General features: G+C 40.0%; 1 protein-coding gene across 1 annotated transcript in view; it reads right to left on the bottom strand.

Moving 5' to 3' along the window:
* sorcs3a (sortilin related VPS10 domain containing receptor 3a) overlaps positions 1 to 24,503 on the bottom strand; it is a 207,764-nt gene that overhangs the window by 63,674 nt on the left and 119,587 nt on the right. The window contains exons 5-9 of the mRNA XM_029437432.1: positions 10,563 to 10,636; positions 9,302 to 9,366; positions 8,548 to 8,666; positions 5,152 to 5,241; positions 4,513 to 4,692 (exon numbers count right to left, since the gene is read on the bottom strand). Coding sequence (XP_029293292.1) covers positions 4,513 to 4,692; positions 5,152 to 5,241; positions 8,548 to 8,666; positions 9,302 to 9,366; positions 10,563 to 10,636 — 528 coding nt within the window. The remainder of the gene's footprint in view (positions 1 to 4,512; positions 4,693 to 5,151; positions 5,242 to 8,547; positions 8,667 to 9,301; positions 9,367 to 10,562; positions 10,637 to 24,503) is intronic.

Below are 24,503 nucleotides of genomic sequence, written 5' to 3'. Positions count from 1 at the left end.
TTGAGAAGTGACACCTTGTCTGTTTTAGTCAAATCTCCCCAAACAAGCACACACACACACACACACACACACACACACACACACACACACACACACACACACACACACAGATACACACCTCTCTCCCAAAATCAGGTTTTAGACATACACTTCAACTTAACCAAAGCATGATATACAATGGAAAGGACAGAGTCACTCCACATGGTTGCCATAGTGAGGGGCAACATTGACTCCCTGAAGGGAGCATGTCTGTATAAGTGGCACTAATAGGCAGCGCATTTGACATTGTCATAAAAACATGGCACTCAGGATACATGCGGCTAACGAGGGTCCTATCGTCCTTTCCCAACCCAGCCTGTCAATCACTGTACTAATTATTTATTGCCTCCACCTCCTCCATCACATGTGCACGCACTCACACCTGCACGCAAACAAGGAGACCCACGCGTCCTCACCAGCATACATTTCTCTCCATCCATCACTCACACCACCCACACTATACTTTCTTGACAACAAAGTGAAGGACGCAGGCATAGATTTCTATTCTACAGCGCAGATTACTCTTAGCACTGCAGCACTAAAGGAATTCTCTCACATTTTGAGAAACTATTATTTGCCACCTTCTTGCAATGACGTTTTAAAGCATGAGTAGAAATGAAAAAGTGGATAAAGCATGAAGATTGTGCCCCTCTATGTGATCAGACACAGAGAACACCCTGCTGGTTTTAATAATCTCTGCCACCATCAGTTAAGCGTGAGTCATATCTATGACCAAGTGAACAGTGCAGAATCTTATATTTAATCTTTTATTTTCAGTGTTTTACCTGTTGAGACCTACGAGCCATCCTTGTAAGTAAACATGTATTTTACAGAGACAGAACTGGACTCTGTTGACTTAGCCCTATTATCACAGAAGAGTATCTTGATTGGTCAGCATTTACTGCACATGGAAGCACTTTGTTTTGCATTTCAGGCCAATCTAAATATACCTAATATATACATATATGTGAAACATAAAATGCGACCGTTGCAGTTTATTGCATCATCTGATATCACAACAAATTAATTTAGTTTACTGCATCTGTGAAGCAGTGTTCCCAAAACCCATTTCTGTTCATTTCAATTAATTTTTTCTATCAATTATTGTTCTACAATGTGTGCTTGCTTTGCTTGGTTTCAGCTTCGGACAGGTATGTGGAATAAGACAATTTATTAGTCTGACTTCATTGTCTGTCAGGACACCTCAAAGGAGGCAAAGTGTGCCAGTATTTTTTATAATGCATTAGCCCTTATTTATTAAGACATGTGTACTCCTAACCATCCACTTGAGTGCCTAGAATTAGATTTCTTTTTATACCACATCCTACCCAAAAGCATAATGTCCCTCTTACAGAGCACCAAAGGGTCTAAGAGGCTCCAGAAGTGCTCTTGCTATTCTTTATTTTTAAATGCTGATCACAAGTTCCTGGAGCCCCAGCTGACATCTTAATTTGCTTTCGTCAAAACAAGAGTCCAAAACCCAAAGCTTTTTAGCCTTTAATGATAGAAAAACTAATGTAAACAGCTGAAACCAGAGAGTATTTGAAATATTTGGTGGACAAATGACTCAACTCATTAATCTATTATCACAATTATTATACTTCTGTTATAATGAACGTTCTATTCCAGCTCTACTTTGCACTTAAAGCTGCATAGATTGTTGTTGTTTTAACACTTGGCAAAACAAGCTGAAAACACAGCAGAGTCATATGTCCAACATTCACTCTCCTTTTAGCTTTTTATCTCTGTTTGCTGTTTTGTGCTGAGCTGGTAGAATACAGTGAGTTTATCAGCTTTTAGTTTTTACTTGCACTAACGTTTGTGTGGCGTCAAACCAAAACAATGAGCTAAGTGATGCTTAAATCTTGAGGAAACTACAAACAAGTGACCCCATATAACACGGAGTAATTTGATCCATTGCTAACGTTAAAACATTGATGTGTGTTGCTGTAAACTTATTCTGTTTTCTACAGAACGACACACGACATACACCACATCAAACTCTACATTTAGCAACTCAACCTCTTCACCGCCACTGAAAGTTCTCCATCCTTCAGAATGTTGCTGCTGTGGTGGTAAGCAGCTGTTCTTTAAAAAATAGTGTTTTTCATGTTGTTTTTTTCTGAACTGAATGATCACATGAGAGGAGAAGGACCCATGTGTCCATTAATGTACAATACATTAAAACATGGCTGTAAATCTGAAAAAGTGCTGCTGTTAAGTAAGATGACACATCTTTATTGAGCAGCAAGGAATTAAACAGTTATTTAATGTGAAGTGATTTAGCATTTTACAATATAGTATATGGCTCATTTCTTGAATCACAGCTTTGTGGGTTTAAGAGCGCTGGGTGGAAAAACACAAACATGAAGGGCCACATCATCTTGAGTAGCAGCATTATCCTGATCATCTACTACTCTTCACTGACAACAATCCACTTCATGTATTCAATCAATAATACAGAGCTGTTTATAACAATGCATGAGAGAGAGAGAGACAACAGTGAACCCAAGACAATCAGAGTGATAATTGTCAGAGAGCCACCTGCTAAATCACCTCTCAGACTGATGGGATGTTAAGCGGGTGATGTCGAGCACAGTTGTCAACAGAAAATGAGTTTGCACAACAAAGACTCATGATTACCAAATTTGCCCTTATCCAGTTTGATTGACGATAAAAATAATCCGTCTGATTTAGAAGATAATTGTGCAATTTTCTGTGTGGGAATAGCATAATTGGTTTTAAGGAGGAGGATTCAACAAGAAGAGAGGCCCTCTGGGAAGAAGAGACATGACTTCTAAGTGGAAGAACAAAACAACTTGCCCATACTTTGCTGCCTCCCCTCTGGTCTGACTGGAGCTGTGTCTTCTCTTTGGAACATTAGGTCTGTGAAGTGCAGTTTGTCAGGGTCCAACAGCAATAAATGGGATGGGTTCCACAGCATATATCTTACCCTGTGTAATGGCTCTGATTTATCAGAGACAGCAGTGCATCATCTATCTCTTGTTTAGGTTCTGATCAAGAACGGAGCTTTGACCGCGTGACAAATGTAATTAAAACGCCTTATCATCTAGTGCTGCACGGTGAAATGCTTTTACTGCTGCATGGTAAGAGGAGCTGCACACACACTCAGAGCAGCACACCACCACATACTGTGCAGGAGAGGAAATGGCATTGTTAATTACCACACCGCTGCCACTGATGCTGGCCAATATCTCACTTCCTTCACTCTCGCAGCCACACCTGCCAGTGTAGGAGTGATAAACTGGATCCATCAGGGAGTGGAGATGGAGGGAAATCTACTTTCCTGCAATGAATGCTAATGCAAACACATACAGTAGCTAGCCAGTAAGCTAACAAGGTCATTACAAGTCCAGAGGTGCATGGCAGTGAGCCCCATTAAGCATGCTCTTATGCTGCATATGTCTGCTGTCAGGAAGATGGACGACGACAGCCTATATGATACACTACCTGCACAACTAACTAGTGGGTTCAGTGGGGCAACAACTTCTAAAATGTAGGTAAAAACAAACTCTCATGTAATGTATTGCATACCAGTGTATTTTACCCAGCATTACCTCTTATATAGTATTCTTAGATTATAAAATATATATAACAAATTAAAATAGTGTGACATCAATCAACAATCAGATCTGGCCTTCAGAACTCTGATCAACAGACATTTGAAAGTTATATTTCATTACTTGTTTTAATAATAAAAGTTATAAGTTACAATACAACATTCGTACAGAGGCCAGTATATCCTGACTTTCTGTTCATTGTGTGTGACAAACACTGCCAGATACATTTTATTGTAACTTAATATTGTCTTTTTGTTGGACCCTGCTCGCCTAAAAAACGGTCAGGTTTCAAATTCCTTGGTCGCCGTTTGTAACGCATGCTTTCTGGTAATAATGTGTAGCCTGGTGACATCCAATGGTGGTTATTTTCTCAGACTTCACAAGCTCGATTAGAGCCTCTAAAGACATTATGCACACAGGTTGGTCAACTTCGCTCGATGTGTAAAATGGGTGGACCTCTGGAAAAGAACTGTCAAACCACAGAAGGTTAAAGCTCTGTGTTTAAATGTTTGCTTGACATTTGGATCAGATGTGGGCCTTTAACAAGTGAGGTAACAGTATCTGATCCCAGAAATAATAGGCTGCAGGAACATTTAGCAGCAGCAAAGGAAGTGTTGGTCACTGGTATAGATTAAGAGCCCTATGTATGCACCCTTTTGAGAAACTGTACGGGCAATGGGGCATACAAATCTGAATGTATTGCACATTTACCCACAAGCTATCATAAAAACCCATTTGGCTCCACTGTTTGCGTGTTTCCACATGCTTGTAGTTTATGGTAGATTTTAAGAAGTACTCAGAAAGTAATAATCCCTATAATTTTGCATCTTCAATCAATGAAAGCCTTCTTGTATGTATCCCCCCAGGGTGTCCAATTTTATCGGGTGCGTACCTCGTACAGATCCAGCATCTGGTTCCCTCCGATGCCCCTGGTGGTCTTGACATTTTCCATGGCCAAGGTGAAGTAGATGCCTCTGGTGTCGGACAAGTAGAGGTTATAGGTGTCGTTCTGGTTCCACTCCTGCACCGCCGCAAATACCTGCTTCTCATCAGTACTGACAATGTGTAAATCCTATCAGGGAGCAGGGAGAGATTAAGACGAGTTATGACTGGAAGCAGAGAGGTGACGGATTAGAACATGCTGACCCTGAGGGACTGGTCATGAGATCAATGCTGTGGAGTGAATATAAATGGTAGACGACGTACTGTATAGCTCCCTCGGAGGCTCATTCTCAGTGTGGTACCACGACTAAAAGTATGACTTTAAAAAGGACAGTTTGCCAGATTTTATGGGAAAACAACCTAAAACAGGTGACGATATGCCTGTGGCATAGCACATTTCTTTTTTACCAATCTACATAAATTTCACCGTTGTGACAGCATCAAATTCAAAAGCTTTCAGAAACAGGGGATATGTAACTGAGTCTATGATTAATTAACTCTGTGACATTCTGAAATTAGAACAGATTTCTATGAGTCATAGAAAGTAAAAAGTCAAAATACTTGTCAGGCTAATGTTGCTGTAACTTACCTTAGGCAGGGAATATGTGGGTAGTTTGATTTGTATAAATGATTCTCTCTTGTAGGACACATAATAGGTGGCTCGTCCTGATGTAGGAACCTACGAGACATGAAGTAGAATTCATTTCATACATTAAATATTACATACAATGTTTCCCTCTATTACCTAGAGCCTTGGTTTTAAGTCAGTGTTGTATTAACATCACTTCTCTTTTCCTAGTGATGGAGCTCAGCTGCTGAACAAATGCAGGTGACACCTTGTATCAAGGCCTTCTGTGTTTTCCTGATCACTGACATCATATCAATTCAAGTGGTGAGTGAAAGCACACACCAATCTGTCTCTTTGTCCTGCTGGTTTACAAGTCGCTCCTCGATATACAGGATTTTCTGTTTAGTTTTTAACTTTTATAGCCATTTATAGCAATCTCCTGGCTTGCATTCAGAGGATGCTGCCCTCTCTAGGTGTCAATATGCTTGGCGGTTTCAAAGTGGACTTTGGTAAATATCTCGTAGGTGAATCAATAGTCTCATTATTCTTTGTCAGGAGAAATCTTTAAGTTGCCTAACCAAGCCTCATCTGCAGGCTCTGAAAAGAAGTCGTCCATAATGGTAGACCCTTTGCAAACACTCCAAGCTGTTTGTTGTTAGCTTATGCAGCAAGAAAACACAGCGCTGGTGGCTGCTGGAGAATTGTCATTAGCCTCGAGGCCATTGAAGCCCAGCACTTTATACACATACACACACATAGAGACAAAGCAAAGTGAGACTGCAGTGGCATAACACACTTTTCCCTCCTATCAATAATGACTTAATATTCGTTAGAGGAAAAACCTTCAAAACAAACCAGTGGCTCTCTGCTGAAGAGAAGTGATATCAGTATTAATGTTGTATGGCAGGGCTGATTCTTTTACTGATCTTGTAAGTTCTCTGAATGGCTCAGAAGAGAGAACAAGCTATATTAGCAGACTTGCAGTGTGCACCGCAGAACAGTCCCACATGCAATCGAGTGCAGGAACAGGAGATCGATGGCCGGGTAACCAGAGGCGGTTTGAACTTTAAGAGGAATTGGTATGATTGATTTTTTTTTTTTTCATCCCTTTCAGGATCTTTCGTCTGTGATGCATACGTGTTAAAATGTGGAGGTGCTTGAATTGAAGGGGAGGTTTAGGTTGAGTGATTGTGAGTCTACTTGAAAGACTTCGGAGAGGTCAAACTGGATTGAAGGATCTTTAGAGAACAACTCTATTTCTTTGTCTAATGTGCTGCCAAGGCCAGTAAGTGTTCCGGAGGAAGGACTTGCCTGTAGGTGGCTCAGGTAAGTAGGCCTCTGAAAAATCCCTCTTCTTTCCGGACTAAAGCATTTAATGGGATCAAACAGCTGGAGGAGCACTACTACAACTGCTACTGCTGAACATCATAAGAACAAGCTGAATGTATTAGTTTAATGTCTGTAAGATATTATTAAGATATACATGTAATCACACACACTTACATTTAGAGCAGTAGGGTTTGTACAGGCTGATGTCAGACTGTGTGATGCTTGGTGGACTGTGGAGAGGTGAGGGGATCAGAATGTGGAGGATTTTATAAATGATGGTTATCACTCAGTTTGTTGTAACAGCGTCAGGTAAGGTTTTTGGAGGGCATGGGTCATCTAACTCGCTGCAGCAAGAAAGTAGTGTAAGGAGCAGCTGGTTCTGAATATAGTAGAGTTTGTTCAAAGATTGTCGGAGGTGGTGCCAGCAGTTGCATGCTCTGACGTGCGTCAGTCTTATACCTTTGGAAGGAGATACATTTTCAAAGGTAAGCAGAAAAAATAACCCGACACTTGTATTCCTAAACGCAGCTGCTGGAAACACCTTTAACAGACACAAAGCACCACAACAATTCTTTGAGGTCAATTTGAATAATTTTTGTGGACTAGCCATGTAATTATGAAGGCTTTTCCTGTTGACTTTTAAACATATGAAACCTCATTTACACACTGTCAAAGTAAATAATATTCACGCTTTAGACGAAATTAAAATTCAACCCATAAATTGCAACTGGGTTACTTGGAATTCAGGACATTACCATTTCAGATTTTTCTGTCGCACAAATCATGATTAATATGACACACCGGGCAGTGGCTAGGATGAATATTAAAACTATGGCTTCACAGAAAAACAAAGCACAAATGTTCAGTTGAGGTTAAAGTAAAATGAGATTTACATATTTCATTTGTGCCAAATACTTTATTTTATTTGAGGGATATTGTAAATGGAACCTTTGCATAGAAAACATACACGTATGTGATTGTGTATATCTGTAAATAGTATTAAAGCGGCAACAAGATGGTCTAATAATAAATCTGCTTTAGCAATATTTTGAATATGAATGTGAAATGATGTAACAGGGTCTCATGTAGAATACAAACTAAAACAAAGCAGCCTGCTCACAGCTCTGAGCAACCTTTAGTGTATTGCATTGTGAAGTCTCACTTTTGGTGTAAACCTCCATAAAAACCCAGACTCCGACACACCATAATCTACGTGACCAACACAGAACAACAGAGAGTCAACACAAACGTGTAGATAGTTAGCATCTCCGTACATCCTCAGGCTAAAGCCCTGATACGTGTCTGTGGAGCTTGCGGAACAAATCCAAATGAGAGAATTACTGGAATGAAATATTGGACAGGCATTTTCAGGTGGCCAGAAACCTCCAACTGGACGCTCTTGTGTTTCTGCATTTCCTTTATATTTAATAAGAGCCCTGTTAGCTAATACGTAAGCCAAAACCTAATAGTGTAATAATTTCCTGAAAATGTAATATAATGTGCACTTAACATTATCGAAAAGGAACTAAAATCCAATAATGTAATAACATGTCCCAACTGATTTCATAGATTTTCTAGCGTGGGAAATTAACATACATTATTACATTATTAGGTTAAATGACATTACATCAACTCGAGTGCACATTTTATTAAACTTTCATGCGTTAATACATTTTCAGGTAGAGGAAGCTTGTGTTTTTGTGACTTTGCTTAGTCTTTGCACCACATTATAGTCATGAGTAGCTCAACTTAAAAAATAAAAAGTAATCATGATTAGTCATGAGACATAACATAATACAAAGAGCAAGGTCAGGCACCCTGAGCTCAGGGGCAGCTCTGCAGTGCCCAGGAGGTGAACTGGCACTGCTCCAGCTACCTGTCCACAATCCATAATCGGCCTGAGCGTGGACTTGAACCTGCAAACCAAGTCCTCATGGACTGAGCTACTGACTGAGCCGGCCCCAGACATGTGTTGTATAACATCGCTAAGCTAGTAATCGACCGATTTTCCTCGGGGTTGACAATGTCTACATAGTATTACCAATCATGCAGCAGGTAGTAAATGTGCCTGAGTGTGAAAAGCCCAACCTGTATGAATATGTAGTCATCTTGAACCACCAAAGAGCTGATGTCGATGTATCCAGGGAATGGGTAGTTCCTGTTAGCGTCAGTGCACATCGGAGCTCTGCATGTGACATACTGCACATCTGTCACATAGGAAGACATACAGAAAGCATGAAAATTGTATGACTGCTCTATGCTTCTTATACTGTATCTTATTATGGTGAGCTGTAGCAATATATGACATACTGTTTGTATTGAGAGAATCTTTGTTAGCCATCTTTTCTCAATTAAAGTAGCGCTGGAAAGATATTTAAATGTGTTCTTTGTTGTGGGGTCGTAATACACTCGTCTATGTAGTCTGACATTTTCTCTGACTAATTTGCCTCTTTTTGTAGCACCATATTTATTATTATCATGTGAAGATACCACAAACAAGCATCTCAGCCTGTCAATCACACTGCAGCTATATGAGGAAAAAAGCAATGCTTATATCTCAGAGTGCTGTGACTCCGACATCACTGGCTGGCATTAAAAGTTTCACCTTTGTTCCCTATGGAGGACCTGGGTGGTAGTGCCATTCAGAGTTATGGGGCTGACATTCAGCGAGTGAGAGGGAAGAGAAGAAAGGCCATATTAATCAAGAATCATGCAATAGGTTTATTGGTGGGGAGAGCCAGTGCTGTTTCCCTGGGGATGGCTTCTCCAGGAGGAATTCATTCCTATAGAGACCTGTTCATTACTCTTCTTTGATGTGTATGTGTGTGTAGGAGTCACTCACTGCCATCTGGTGTATGAGCCTCCATGTGGACCAGATCTGGCTCCTTGTCGAGGCCGGAGACAGACCTTGGAGAGAATGACAGGCCGTGGAAGAATACATCACCATAATGACAATAAATAGAAAGGGATGTAAAGAAAGAAAAGAAGACAAGAAAACAAGAAAGGTATGGGTGCAGAGTAAGGGTAGAAGAGGAAACATCCTGCTCTTGTTAAAGCTAGGTTTTTTTTAACAGTAAGGAGAGTACATGGATGTTTCTCCCATATTCTAAATGCCGCATTATGTCAAGCACATCCACAGCAACAGGCTAGTTCCCCTCCAGCCAAATGCAACAATACAAAGTATTACACTGTCTCCTTATAATGGACTGGCTGGTGCAGGGTCACCACACTCTGTGACTGAGTTTATCTTTGGGTAAAATCTTGCTTTCTTGCTCATTTCACTGCTTGTGGATTAGACTAGATGGACGCAGCTTTCCCATTGTGGCGATATTTCATATCCCTTGGAGGCTGATGAAGCCATTGTCTAAATGCAGCCAACTGGAGGCCTGCCTAGCCATTGCTAGAGGCCCATCCAGTGTTTAGATGTCCTTGAAGGGGCTTTGCGGGTGAAGGGCAAAGCCAGCGATGGATTGTGCACATTATTTAGGATTATACCACAATGGCATGGAAGTAGCTAAGATTTATGCCAGTTAGAGTGGATATAGCCACCGGCACATTTGGGCACACCCCGGTCACCTCAGAAAGGGGGTGAGGAGCAATGAGCTGGAATAGATCCGGGCCTACGTTTGTGATGAGTGTGCACTTTCAGACATAGTAGGTACACTGCAGGGGGAGTGAGCAGCAGACGTGACCGGATGAGAAGAGACAGGGACGTCCCGGATCCATTATTAGTCATAGGTCCTCATATACTGTATGTAAGCTTCTGCTTCTGCATGTATGCATGTGTAGAAAACCAAACCCTCTCTCCTTCTATCGTGTGGGAGAAATGAAGTGGAATGCGACATGCCCTCGGATGCTGAATGCAAAGTGTGTTCTGAAGGAGGAGATTAATCTCTGCCTGATTGTATCAAGGGGTAGATAATGTTGAATTTCAGCAGCATCACCAGTCAGTCACACACCTTGTTCTGAGCCATCAATATCCCTTGCTCAGTCTCGCGGAACATGAGCAACAGTTTCTGCATTCCTGAGTAAACACAACTTTGGAGAAGAGGAATGGAGCAGAGTAGGAGAAACAAAAAGAGAAGCGAAGATGTGAGACTTACCAGTAGAATCTGTTGGGCGTGACGTGTTCGTGGATGAGCTGCCATTTTCTTCCAAAGTCCACCGAGCTGTACAACTGTAGAGAAAGAAAGTCAGTCTTGTTAGTAAGATGAATGGGTGTTTCTACATTGGTTCAGCTTGTAATTTGATGGGCTGATTTAAAAGTCGTAACAATGACGAGTGAGCTTGAGACATGGCTGGATAATTCCAGAGTGGAGGTTAGTCTCGGGCTATAAAGCATTATCAGGCGATAGGCAGACATAGCGCTGAGCTGCTATGATCATTACCAATTGGCCATTTACGCTAACATATTGTCACAGATATAGGCATCTCTGTTCCCATCTCCCTTTAGAAATTACAACTATGGGTTTAGACAAAGCACATAATGCGAATAATAAAATAAAACCAAAATAGAAATTACATTAAAGTAGCCACTTTTAGCTTGATCAGCAAATATTTTGGTTTGATTCATTAGGTATTAGCCTGTTGGTGAATGTTGAACATAAAAACTGTTTCTTCAGCACCCAATCAAAACCGGGGTCCTGCAGAATGAGTGTACATAGATGCAAGGAATGATGTATAGCGCAGCTGACATGAAGGTGTATAGTATGTAGCCGGGGGCCCAATTTCAATGTATTAATTACATCTTCTGGTGCTCGGGCAAACAATTAATAACACCGGTGCATTTCCTAACACTGTATTGATTGATGTTGTAGACACAGCTCCCCATTGTTGTTTCCCTGCAGCGCGGCGAGTCGGTGGCCCCAGTTGAGCTCTATGCTAATGTTCCTACTTGTGTTGCCTTTTATCACAGCAAAACTGACACTTAACCAGATAAAAGGATACACATTAGTCACACTGCTGTAAATGTATTTGCCAGCTCCGCAAGGGAACATTTATCTATGTCAGCAGGTATGTTTTACATTTAAAGAAATGACACTTTATCAGTTTTCTCAAACATAGGCATGTTGTAGTAATGATCTGCTTCTAATTTGAAATTGGTGTGATTCTCTGTAATTCACATTATACAGCGTCCATTATACAGAAAATGTAATTCCTGATTCGTCCAACAACAGTAAAGAAAGGTTCCCCACCGGAGCCTTTGGGTCAGTATAACAGGGCAGCAGGCAGGGTCCCTCATCACTTTGGACAGTGACATATGATGCCAGCGGGCAGGCTCAGGTTTTCCTCTCTCCATTCATCAGTTCAATGACATCTTAAATTTGAAAGCTTCTGAGCTGTCACAAAGTAAGCTTCATAGTTTCCCACTCACTTTGATAAATCAAAAGCGCGGCCAGCCAGCTGCCGTGCCACCGATGGTGACAGCCGAGGGCGTCGGCAAAGGACGGGAGCTCAAATGTTGATTGAGGAATTGCTGAGAACAGGTTAGTTAAATTGATCTAGTCATGCTGATGTTGGGTTTACAAAACATTTGGGTTGAACTGACTTTGTGCATCAGTTTGCATGAACATTCAGCTGAAGGTGCTGTGACTTGCGACTTGCTGTTTGTGGACTTCTTAGTAGTTTGCAAAACACAAGTGTGTAGGTGTCGTTTTCTCTTCAATGGTAACTATAAGAAACCTTTTTTCAAAACAAAAACAAGTAAAAACGAAATAAAAAGTAACCCTGAAATTGTAATTTGATAAATAAGTAAAGTAAATTATTGAGAAATGTAAAACTAAAATATCAGGTGAAAAAAGGGAGAAGGAATAAACTAATTGGACACCCTGGTGGACGAGGGGTTAAGACAGTGACCATTAACGTCCTTGGTTTGAGACCTTTGATGCATTTTCTCTCCCTCGTTTTCCTGTCATAGTGCCGTCCATAAAATATGCATTTATTTATAAATAGATGTTGATTTAGCTGCTTGACCTGTTGCACTAATATACAGCATGTTGCAGATTAGTTATATCACAGTAGTAGCCATCTGGAATTGTGTAGAGGGACCATTTTACTTTTTAAATTGTACAATTCTGCCCATTGACTTTAAACATAAACATCATCATTGACCCGATGCATCAGGAATCATCTGTTCTTATATATTTGATGTGTGTAAGGCAGTGTGATTCCCACGCAGAGCATACGTTCAGTGAAGTGCTCGTTATTATCATATCATCAAGTCCATGTGCACTGCACTCGTCTGTGCAGCTGACATGCCTGTATGTGCTGTTAACAAGGCATGTCTTTATATGACATACGATACTATATGATGCAAAATGATTGATGATGAATACTTTGTTGTCAGATCAAGTCTGAAATATTTCTTGCATCACAACAGCTCCATTTGCAACATCAACAAAGACAAATATTGAAGACAAGAAACAAGGAAACAGACAAAACGTTACAATCAGAGAAGACAATATGTAAAGACCCTTTGATGTACTTTTGATCTGGAATGGAGTTCTGTATTTATTTTTGGGATTGACTGGTGCACAAAGGAGTGCTTCGGTCTAACCTTATTAAATCATTGTCAAATTGTATATACACCAGTTCAGTCCCACTTGTTTCCTGCAAGATTGTCTGGTGTTTTCCTGCCAAGCTCTCCAGCGATCTTCTAGTTTACCTGTTTGCCTGACCTGCCCGTTTTGACCCTGCCTGCCTGTTTCTGGACTCAGATTCTTCTGCCTGCTCCTTACTGGAATTGTTTGCCTCTCGGACTGATTAGCTAGTTTTGACCCTGCTTGGATAGTTTAAGTAAACTGAACTACATTGTATTCTGCCTGCCTCTGTGTCGTGCTTTAGGGTTCAGGTTTGTCGGTTCCAGCGGACATCAACACGTTAAGACGTACTGACACAATGTTGTTCAAACAAAAAAATTAATGTTTTAATATATTTGACGAATTTACAAGAAGGAACAAATCATTTAGAATTTGTTATGGATGTGAAGTTTAGAAGGTTTCCCCAAACTCAACATATCATAAAACTGCACAGCATGTAAAGGAGTTTGGGGACTTTCTCTCCGCTGGCAATGAATGCAAAGCGTTATTGTTTCAATGTGGAAATCAAACAATTTCAGTGAGTTCACGAACATCTGCTGCTCATCTTAGCAGGTAAGAGACCAAACTCATCACTAGCATGACAGTGTAGCTTTTTTTTGCCTTTAATGGCCCCCGATACAATCTAGATACTGTACTCTACTTACTGTAGAGCTCAAACACGGTACTTAAGTTTTTAGTTTTTTGTCAATTTTTATTTTGTGTTTGATGTTTGTTTTTTGTTTTTTTCATAACACAAGAGTCATTGTGTGTTTTGTCCAGGTTGGCCATCTGCTTGATGTATACATTTCCACCTCTCTTCAGGGATCAGTTTGAATAAATCAAGAACTGAAATTAATGTGTACATCAGTTGACTTTCCAGCTGCCTTAATAATGACCAAACAGAAGAAGACCTACACATTAAACTTCCAAAATGACAACTTGACTAAAATGTTGGAAACCAACATAATCAAATGAGTAAAATGTGACAACTATGTATATATGTCTTTATGTAAATGCACTAAAACTGAATTTAAATCAGGTGAAACAGGGACAGTTGGTAGAATAACTGAATTATAACACACCAAAGCTCAAGTAGGAAAACAAACATCCAAGAGTCGAAAAGGCCATTCCACAGAGCGAGGAAGCTTTCTTATCTCAGGAATTATTCATGTTAATTGAGATACAAGGAAGCACGCTCAAACAATGTTGACACGTAAGATGTGTCAAAGCCAAAAAGAACATCTCACTCTGTTGTTTAGATCAGAGTTAGAGTCTTTGAAGGCTATGTCTCACAAGAAACTCAGGCAGCACTGCTTTATCATATTTAGCCATCAAACAAGGTAAAGTATGCTGCAGGCTTACCATTATATTAAGCAGCTTTTGTTCCTATACTCTTCACTCAGAAGTTATGCAGGATTTCAGAATATACAATGAATAAATTTTGGTTTGTATATATTGGACATTTGTTTTTCATCTTGTACCCTTTACTTGGGCTTTACATAACACAAATATACACAGGAAAGTTAGATAAATCAAACATTTCAATAAGAAATTAATTGTGAATCTCTCACAGGAGATCTTACACATCAACCCTTAAAAGATAATTTTCATTTTTTTTTCTCTTTCCCTAGGTGTGCCGGAAATGCTTGGGAGAAATGCACATTACTGCATTTGCTGTTTCTATCCAACTACGTAAAGCGTTGTAAGTGCACTTTTGCGTAAGATGAAATATGAATCAGAATAAAAGATGTATGACAGCTCCTGTCTACTCCTTGAAATCAATTAGGAAAAAGAAGTCTTGGTGGTGGAGCACAGTCCCCAGTGGACAGAATGACATGGTTTTTCAATGTTCCAGGACTGCTCTCTGACCATGCTGCTAGTAGTGTGCCGCAAACTTGCTACTTGCTAGCTGTGAGGCCACCGTATCAGATCTACCCATTGCCTCAGATAGAACTGGCTAAGATAGTCATGGTTTTCTGTGGATTCACTGTGAGCTGGGACTAAGCCTGCAGTGAAACATATGGATAAAGTGAGACTGAGAGATAAACCATTATTCTCACAGAAAATGGTGACATGTGGTGGATCTGTACAACCAATTAGGAACAGGAAGCCTATGCGGGACTGTTCCGTGACCCTGCAAACGCCTGTTCCCGTGGGATTTCTAACCATTACCAGTTGCACCATGCTACTCCCTCTCCCTGACCTGATCACTCCTGCCCACAACAATGTTCTCTATTAACTGTCTGTTCCATTCTGCAAAGAAAATAAGACATTATGGATTTTGCTTTCTGGCAGTGGGAAGTAAAAGTGGATAAAAATGTTAGGGATCATGTCCCTGCTTTTCTGATTTACTGTGTTTCCCATAGCAACAGATACAACCAGACACTGAAACACCATTCTTCAAATTGGCTGTGATAATATTATTGTTTAAGTTTACGATTGTGATATAAGGCTGAGTGTCTATATAGCATTTTTCTTCTGAGCGCCAGCATCTTTTTTTTCAATGAGTAGAGAGCGGATGGGGTCGCCTCGGGAAGAAGCGCTGCACACAGCATCTCTTTTACACAGCACTCCGACTTTTTTGTAGGGCCGCTCCAAGCGCTTTTAGCTGAAAATTACTGAACTTTTCAGAAAGGTGCTGAGCTCCCCGGCACTTATGCCAGAAACAAAATGCTATATAGACACTCAGCCTAATTTTCCCTAAATTATAATGTAGTTCAATTGAATTAAAAGGAAAGTTGACCTATATGTCCACACATTTTCTCACCATGGATTTTATTAGCCCAGGTTTTAAGAGATTTTCTCATATTTCTGCTTCCACCCCAATGAAGTGTGTGTGTGTGTGTGTGTGTACACAGCATTGGAAATGAAAAACCTCACTATCAGAAGTTTTTACAGGGACTAATTTCTTCCCAAAATCTCCAAGATATCTCAAAATCTGGACAAATAAAAACAAAGCTAACATGGCTCGTTAGCCTAACACAGTTAAATTGGAATTGAAAAACATGAAGTTAGCTGCTGTTATTAACAGCTAACACGGTGTCTGTGTCGACTGAAAATGACGTATACCATACCGTCACTACTAATTTGTTAGGACAAAAGGACATTTTGATCAGCAATGTAATTGGAGAATAAGACTGGTAATTGAAGGTGAATACACTGAGGAGAACTTCCTCTTTCTACAATCTCTCTTTGCCTCAAAATATGGGTCCTATTTCATCATGGTTTTTGCACTGATGTTTGGATAATGTGTGTAAATCCCTTCTGTGACACACTGCAGTCACAGAAAGTAAAGCATAGGTTTCTTTGCCTTTTTTCGTTTGCACAGTTCTTTCTGCAGCATTGCAGCGGCAACTTTCTGCCACCAATAAAAGCTTTGTGCATTAACATCAAAGCACATACAGCTCCACCAACACATAGAAGTTCTGAGAAAGGAATCAAGACTTTGGAGTTATGGAAATGATAACTGCCGCATTATAGGCCCCTGTGTCCCACACAATTGCTATAAGTCACTTTTATAACTCCTAATTAAGTCTCCTATAAATTCTTGATGCATCTATGTACAGTGCTCTAAATCAAACGGCTTCTGTTGGCATCGCCTTGGCATATCCCATATGGGAGGGCAGAGGAGGACTTCTTTTATACCCCACAATTTATGGAGCCTGAAAATTATACAGCAGTATGGATGATCCTATGGAGGGAGGTATAGGAAACGACTATGCAAATTAGCCGTCTGGATTGTTCTGAATGAGAGGCCATCAGGATCCACATTGTGTGCTTATCAACTGTTGTTACTAGATTAAATCTTTGATTGAAAAGTATGTACAGGATTTACTTTATAGTCCACAAGGTAAAAAGTGTATCGCAACATTTACTCGCTGGGGTTTTCAACCACTTGTTGCTGGTACATGACCGACAAATTAAAATATTATCCTGTATGATTATCAGTGTCAAACACTTATGTGTGCCCAGTCAAGTCTAACAAATAGATTCCCTCCGGCATCGTGCTCACTTTCATACCGCACCCCCTCTTCTGGGTTCCCTCAGTGATTGTTATGCTATCGTGTTGCCTTGTAGCTACAGTACAAAAGATAGCATGCAGCACACACCTGCCTGGCAGTCACGCACCTGTCATATTGATTGTTGTTGGAGTTCACTAATATTTCCAAAAATGCTTTTGATTTTAGCCTGCCATGTACTGAATAGGTTTACATAAACCAGTGCAAGGAAGTTTTTCCTTGTGCGATGCGAGGGTCTAAGGACAGAGGGTGTTGTAACTTGTACAGTCTGTAAAGCACACTGAGACAAATGTATAATTTGTGATATGAGGCTATACAAATAAATTTGATTTGATTTTATTTGCCTCACAATCTGTATGATATAAAGAAGCTTTCTTCAACCTGAGCCTTCAGACAATATTTTTTTTCTCCTTGGCAATAACTATGCTTTGAATTGCTAAGCCCATATGCATGAAAATTAGCTCTATTATCTTCATTGTGCTTGCAAGTGCACTGTCTGAATTGTCCTGATCATGTGTTTCAAATTAAAGTCCATTAAAAGTACCCTGGGAGGACGGGCCCGCTGCAGCACGATGAAGCGTGGCAGAGCTGTCGCAGCTCAGGACATGGGAGCTGCGCACTAAAGATACCTGCCATCTGGAGAGTCATTGAGTTGAGAAATGCACTGCAGCAGCTGAGAAGCCTTTTTGGCTCGAGCTCAACACCACCTTTCAGACAGGGGCAGGAAAGGGCTGGAAGTGGATCTGTTCAAACAGGCAGGCTGTGATAGATTTGTGGGAAGGGTTTTGCTTTGTGAAAAGAAATAGGAACTGCCATTTTGCATCGGTGGCTAACAGACCATTTTTGTGACCGCTTTTTTTTTTTTAAGTCCCGGTGTAATTGCATCTGAATTTCTTTTTTTCTTTTCTTCTTGTCCGGCATCTTGCATGCATTGTGCTCTCTTTTGAAAAGCAAGTGTCAAAAAGGGAGTTTTACATATGAGTTTGCTGAACAAGCAACCAAACAAACAGGGAAAAGTATGCAGCTAATGTCAGTGTTCAGGCTATACAGCTAATTAGCTAGCTGTAGCACAATGAACAGCTTAACAATGTAATTGCCAGCGTCAACATAGATCTATTTAGATATACTTCATCCTTCAATACCAATGCTAACAAAACCTGTACATCCTTAGCTTATAAACTACAATTACCAGCACAAGTTGGTTACACTTTATGTCTGTGTCCCTGCCAGCTCAGCAGCCAATCAAACACATTATTTGGCAGTGACAGTAATTGTCTATTTTTGACTAATAAAGGAAACGTTTGTGAATTCAGTTTGAATCTAAGTAAAAAAGGTAATGAGCCATGTCATAATCTGAATCTCAGCAGTACCACAGAGTAGACTGACGTTTTTAGTTTCAACATAATATGCATTTAATCAGAAGAAAGTGGCCCTGATTAAAACCCCTCTTGACTAAAAATCCAACTGTGAAAAAAACAGCTCTCCCAACAGTAAACAGCTTATTCTCTATGACGCTATGGCATCTATTTAGAGTCTGTATGTCTATATCAGAGGTTTAAATGAAGAATCAGTAGGCAAAAAGGTGTCAGCAGCGGATTACAATGACAGAGAAAGATCCTGAAAGCAAAGCTCTCAAGGATGTAGGCTTACTGCTTCCTATTAAATAAGGTTTGAATTAAAAGAGCTTATCTAAAGAGGGCTCTTCAATACCAGAATGTATAGCCACACACAACAATATCACGCATATTAGGAATGTCACAAAATGGAAAATGCAAATTCTTTGTATTCAATGCAAATGAAAAAGGAGGAAAGAAAATCTTGAACATTGTCTTCCCCCTCTTTCCCTGAATACTTTATTGAGTCTAATGTCCCCATTGCATTTCTGAAAACGTTTAGCCAGGATACAATTCAGCTAAAAATAATTAACAGCATAAATTTGCATCATTAAAGTGGATTAAGTCAAACAATGTTTGCATGTTGAAGGACTGAAGGGACTGTGCGGCTTAGGTGGGCTGTGAGCTTCCCATTGACGATGAGAATAGTCCTACATTATCTGAGAACCGAGAATGTAGACACATTATTTTAGTTGTGTTTGGCTCTTGAAGAGTAAAAGTGTGGAAAATAATGGGAATTTCAGGCAGCAGTGTAGTGCCTTTTAGTCGTCCCCTGAGCCTCTTTCAGTCACAACCTTAGCAGCTGAAGTAACTTTCCCATTTTCCTCGACAGAGCAATTTCACATTTTCCAGACTCACTCTGCTGACACCCACTCCAAAATGTTAAGACCCTGACAGACTTGGGTAGCTTATCCAGGTGTACCTGCACCTGTTTCTGTATATCCTGGGGAAGTTTACAGAAAAAGTAGAAAAGGTGACAAAATCCAGTTTTGTTGCCCCTGAAATATTTGTCTGTCTGTATTTCTCTGTCCAGCTATGAAAAGCAGAACTGTATCATTGTTTACAGGACAAGCATCACAACGCAAAGACTAGACACCCCACAACATTTACACAAACATAGATACACAGGGCCAGGGTTGTGCCGGCTAGTTTTTGGTATATGGATGAATTGTCTGATGGATTACATAATTTGTCTGTGCCTTCTAAAAAGTTTACAATTCAATACTAAAAAGAACATCAGTTTTATGAAGCGACAATGCTACAGCTAAGGTTTTGTGACGTTAGGTTCAGAGAAAGATCATGGTTTGCGTTGAAATTAATATTCATTTAGGGTTAGGGTTAGAGCACACTGAACTGCCATTTAGTTTTATATCACTCATCCAGCCACTGTTGTTAATAACAGCTTGTTTCTTGTTGGGAGGGGATGTTCTTTTGTCTTGTTATGTCCAAATCAATTTGCAGTGAGTGATATGTCTATCACAACAATGTCATTTTCAGTCCATTTACAGAAGCTGCAGCAGCAGTTTCAAGGAGCAGTTCCAAACCGTCCCAACAGGAAAGAAAAAGGCTGTTAAGGTTACTTGTGCAAGCAGCTTATTACGACCCATATTTCCATTTGTTGTTAGACGGCCTCCTCTATTGGCCGTAGTAATTATGACGGAAGCCAAGGAAGAAGTCAGGTGTAGTATAAAGAGAGACAAAGTCTGCATGGATGGGTCAAACTATGACAGAACTTTCACCCAGGAGATCAGAGTTTGTGCCCCTTGTGAAACCCAAAGTGAAGATGTTGAGTTATTTTAAGTTACGGATGTTACTACGTTACCACGTCACGTACTATGTCACAAACGTAATAAACGTACTTAATTTAACCCAAACCATGATCTTTTCCTAAGTAGTTCTGCTTCACAGCATTAAAGAAAACGGTTACATGTTTTACAGTCACGTGTTTAAAACTGCTACCATGCGACAGTTTAACAACGTTAAATATAATACACATGTTGTTTTGGGAGAAATTGTCAAAATACCTACTTTGTCGTTGAGTTATGAGGATGTAATTTACTTAACAATTTCAAATGCACCTTTCACCTACTTAGCTTTGATTAGTCGACTGTTTCTCCAACTGGCGGAAACAGCCGTTCATTGGCACAACCCCAGAACAACTATATAACTCGCTGAACAAATTTAAGATGTTCATTGATGTTTTTGTAATATGTGTTTTTATTCGATGTGTCCCTGTCTGAGCTACGCCAGAGACAAATTGGTTGGTTGGTTGGTTGTAGTTTCCAACAACAGTAAGGCACACTTTATGTGAGTAACACAGTGTTGAGGAATAAAACAAAAACCTCTTGACCTTCTTCTGATGACTGGAGCTGTAGTATGTATGTAACATGAATGAATGGCTTTGTGATTGTATTTATTCACAGACATGCACAGATGTACACTTAAACTCCTGCCAAGGTGAAAGCTCTCCAAAAGAAGCCTCCTGGAAGACTTCTTAACTTCTTCTGGGAGCAGATGCCAGCAACAACATTACCTCGACTGAAAATGACTCAGTCATCTTAACTCAGTCATCACCATTAGTCAAGCGGAAGAGTAATTGAGCTCATCCCTATTACACATAAGACAACAATGTGGCACGGGGACGTCATTAGGTGCAGGAGGGGAAACAAGTGATGAAGAGCTCACTGAAATGAGATTGGATTTAAACAAGTGCCGCTACTGTCCTGAGGGCCTTACATGGATGCTCTTTGAGCAGATAGGTGGAGGCTGCATAATGATGAGACACTTAGATTCCCCACTGTTCAGATTTATGGGCTCCAAGGCCTGTTATGATCATTAGGGGGATTGTGAAAGAAAAAGGGAAATGGGGTTGAGACTATATGGGCATGGGAGGAGGTGGAAATTACATTGAGGTTTTATTCTGGTAACACAGCACTTTTGAACCATAAATCTTTGATCCTCTCCTCCCTATTTGTGCAATGGCATTTTATAATGGAAAACTCCCTCTAATTTCACACTCCAATTAGTAAATTACTAATGTCATAATATGCAAGTCTTGATAATAAACAAACAGGTCACACCCTGAGGGAACCTTAACTAAAGAAAACTAATATGTTATACAATGTTACTAAAATAAGTGGCTTTTGTTTGATTTTGTTTGAGGTTAGTCAAGCGACCCCAAATTAACTGTACACTGAAAAAAGTAGGTATTAAGGAAAAATACCCCTCAAATCAACAATGCAATGATCGTTTTCATTCTTGCTTAATTCCTGCAAGTAGGCCAGAGGAAAGTTGAGTCAGTGGATCGCTGGTTAAGGCTACACAAACAGCAAAATGTTACCACCATTAAAACTGAATGAATGGGAGTTATTTGGAACATGTTGAATAATTCAAATTGCATAATCAACGTAAATCAACAGACACATTGTTACCTGGGCTAGGTTTACAACAGAAAACACTGGAATTGTTGCCCTGATTACTCTTAGACCTTCGAGGTTGGCTCAGGTTTTTTGCTAATGTTTGTTTGACTGGGAAACCAAAGCATGGATTGAAGATATATGTTTGTTGAACATCGATATGATAAGCACCACAGGACGAACATTTGTGTTAACAGAGCCAAATGTCCTTTTAATTTTTTGTGGTTGTGTCATTATATTTTATTTTTGTTTTATTTATTCAGGATATTTGATTTTTTTCACATTCCGATTCCAATGTCTGAATATTCTTATGAATTAAAAGTTCATTGCTTTTAAGAGGGTGTACTTGTATTATTACGATTATATCAGTAGCATTAAATGGTCTTAAAATGACAATAATGCTGTAGCTCCATAATCTACACGCGTCATAACTAATTAGGCACACACACTACAAATATGAAGCAAACACACCAAGGCACACACTTTATCAGTCAACAATTACACTGACAATAGTTCTGAGCTAGAGTAAGAAGCATCTTCATGTCCAGCAGCATGGGTTTGAGTTGATAAGTGGGGAAGGAAGTATTCCGATCCTCAAAGTTTATATGCCTGTGTTACACTCTTGTATTATGCGTTATAATTTCTTACAATTATACAAATTATTATTTGTATATTATTCTTACAAATTAGCCACAGCTAGAAGAAGTATACACTATATACTATATATATATACAAAAATAAAAGTTTAGGACGGTCAACATGATAAGTGTAAACAACAGAGCAGAGTAACAAGAGCTTTCCAGTCAAGCTTTTGGTAACTGATGTTGCCTTGTGTTTTCCACACACGCTGACTAAACTAAATGTCATTATTACTCGTAGCTCAAACACATGCGCCTTGATTCCTCACTACGAGAGAACAGCTCAGAGAAGGCCCTGCATCCATCCTTGCCAGTCGCCACAGAGACAAGAGGAGTCAACGATACAAATTGTCACATCACATCTTCCCCCCACAGAGCAGAAATATGCAAACAGCTCAAGTATTTTCCCTTTACCTCTGTCAATGAGATAAAGGGAACACGTTTGATTCTAAGATGTGATTTTAACCTAGTGTGTCATATCAGTGTTGGCTCGGATACAACGTCAGCGAGGCCGACGATGAGGGAATACACAGCAGGCCGACAAACAAGCTGATAAACAAGCCAACGGACAGATAATCTGATATGTATTCACCTGTTGCCATGCCAACAAAGGATGGCGGAAAAGCCTCTATAACAGATAGAAATTATTTATTTAATAAGAGTTTAAGCACGATCCATCAATCTCCATTTGCTCTTATTACTCTTGTTAATTCTCTTCCCTCTGTTCCTTCGTCCCTACCTTTCTCTCACCCACGTCCTCCTCTGACACACCTCACACACACATCCCTTCTAACAGTGCCCTTACATGCAGCCTCTTTTCTCTATCTCCTGCACCTAACGTGTTCTGTTTTTCTTTTTGTGGAGAGCAAAAACTGAAAGGTTACAACTGATGTTGCTGATGAATTCTAAACATCTTTAGAGGACGCAGGGTGTTTACTAAAGTTGTGTTTCTACTACATAGTACGACATGGCTCTACTCAACTCAATTAGCTCTTTTTTGGTTTTCCATTAGGAAAAGTTGTGGATAGTACCTGGTACTTTGTTTAGTACCACCGTGGCCAAGGTTCCATGTGAGCTAAACCGCTACTAGATGTCGTGGGACATCCCGCACAAATAAATAGCTACCGTTAATAGTGATCACAATTTTTTTTATTCACTCTGCCCAGATTTTTTAAAACAACACCGTACACCATGCCTAACAATTGACGAAGTGCGCAACTCTGTTGGGTTTGCCAATGAAAGGATTCAGCGAGTGTCCCGTTTTTTACGGCAGTTTCAAGTGGCTTCACTATGGTAAACAGCTGATAACCCTCCCTACACTAAGAGGGTACTGTCCGCACTGGAAAATGAAATAGAGAAAAGCACCAGGTACAAATACAGTGGTTCAACACTTTATACTACAACTTTCACCTGAACTTTGGAAACAATGAAGAAATCCCATGGTGGTAAAGCTATAAAACATACCAGCTGATCATTGTATAATGAAAGTTCACAAGGTATTTACGTAGTATAAAATTACCTCTGTCAGGGATTCCCAGGTGAGGCTAAGAGGAGCTTTCTACAACCTCAATGTGTAGCTCCTGGTGCACGAACACAGGTAAATAATATTTAACTCCTCTACATTTAAAACAACCTTAAAATAACTTTAAACAAGATAGGGTTTGGTTAGGATGTGGTAAAGTTAGCGACAGGGTGTAAGTTGACATTTCAAAGGGTTTGGGTTAAGTGGTAGGTTGACATTTATATCTTGAAGAGCTGATGGCAAAACTATCTCAACTCAAGGTCCACTTGAGACACATAAAGGTTACGAGAGATGTTGAAATATCAAAGGCTCCTCCTTCAGCCTGTGAATTCTAAACACCTTCAGAGGACACGGGGTGTTTACTAAGGGGAAAGAGACTAGACTTGAATAAAATGAAGAAATTCCACTGTGGTATGCCACACAGCATGCTAGCTAACGACTGTATAATGGAGCATGGTATGGTATATCATAAAGCAT

Source organism: Cottoperca gobio, chromosome 1 (genome assembly GCF_900634415.1).
Source record: "Cottoperca gobio chromosome 1, fCotGob3.1, whole genome shotgun sequence".
Taxonomy (NCBI): domain Eukaryota; kingdom Metazoa; phylum Chordata; class Actinopteri; order Perciformes; family Bovichtidae; genus Cottoperca; species Cottoperca gobio.
This window is presented reverse-complemented; position numbering and strand designations above follow the sequence as displayed.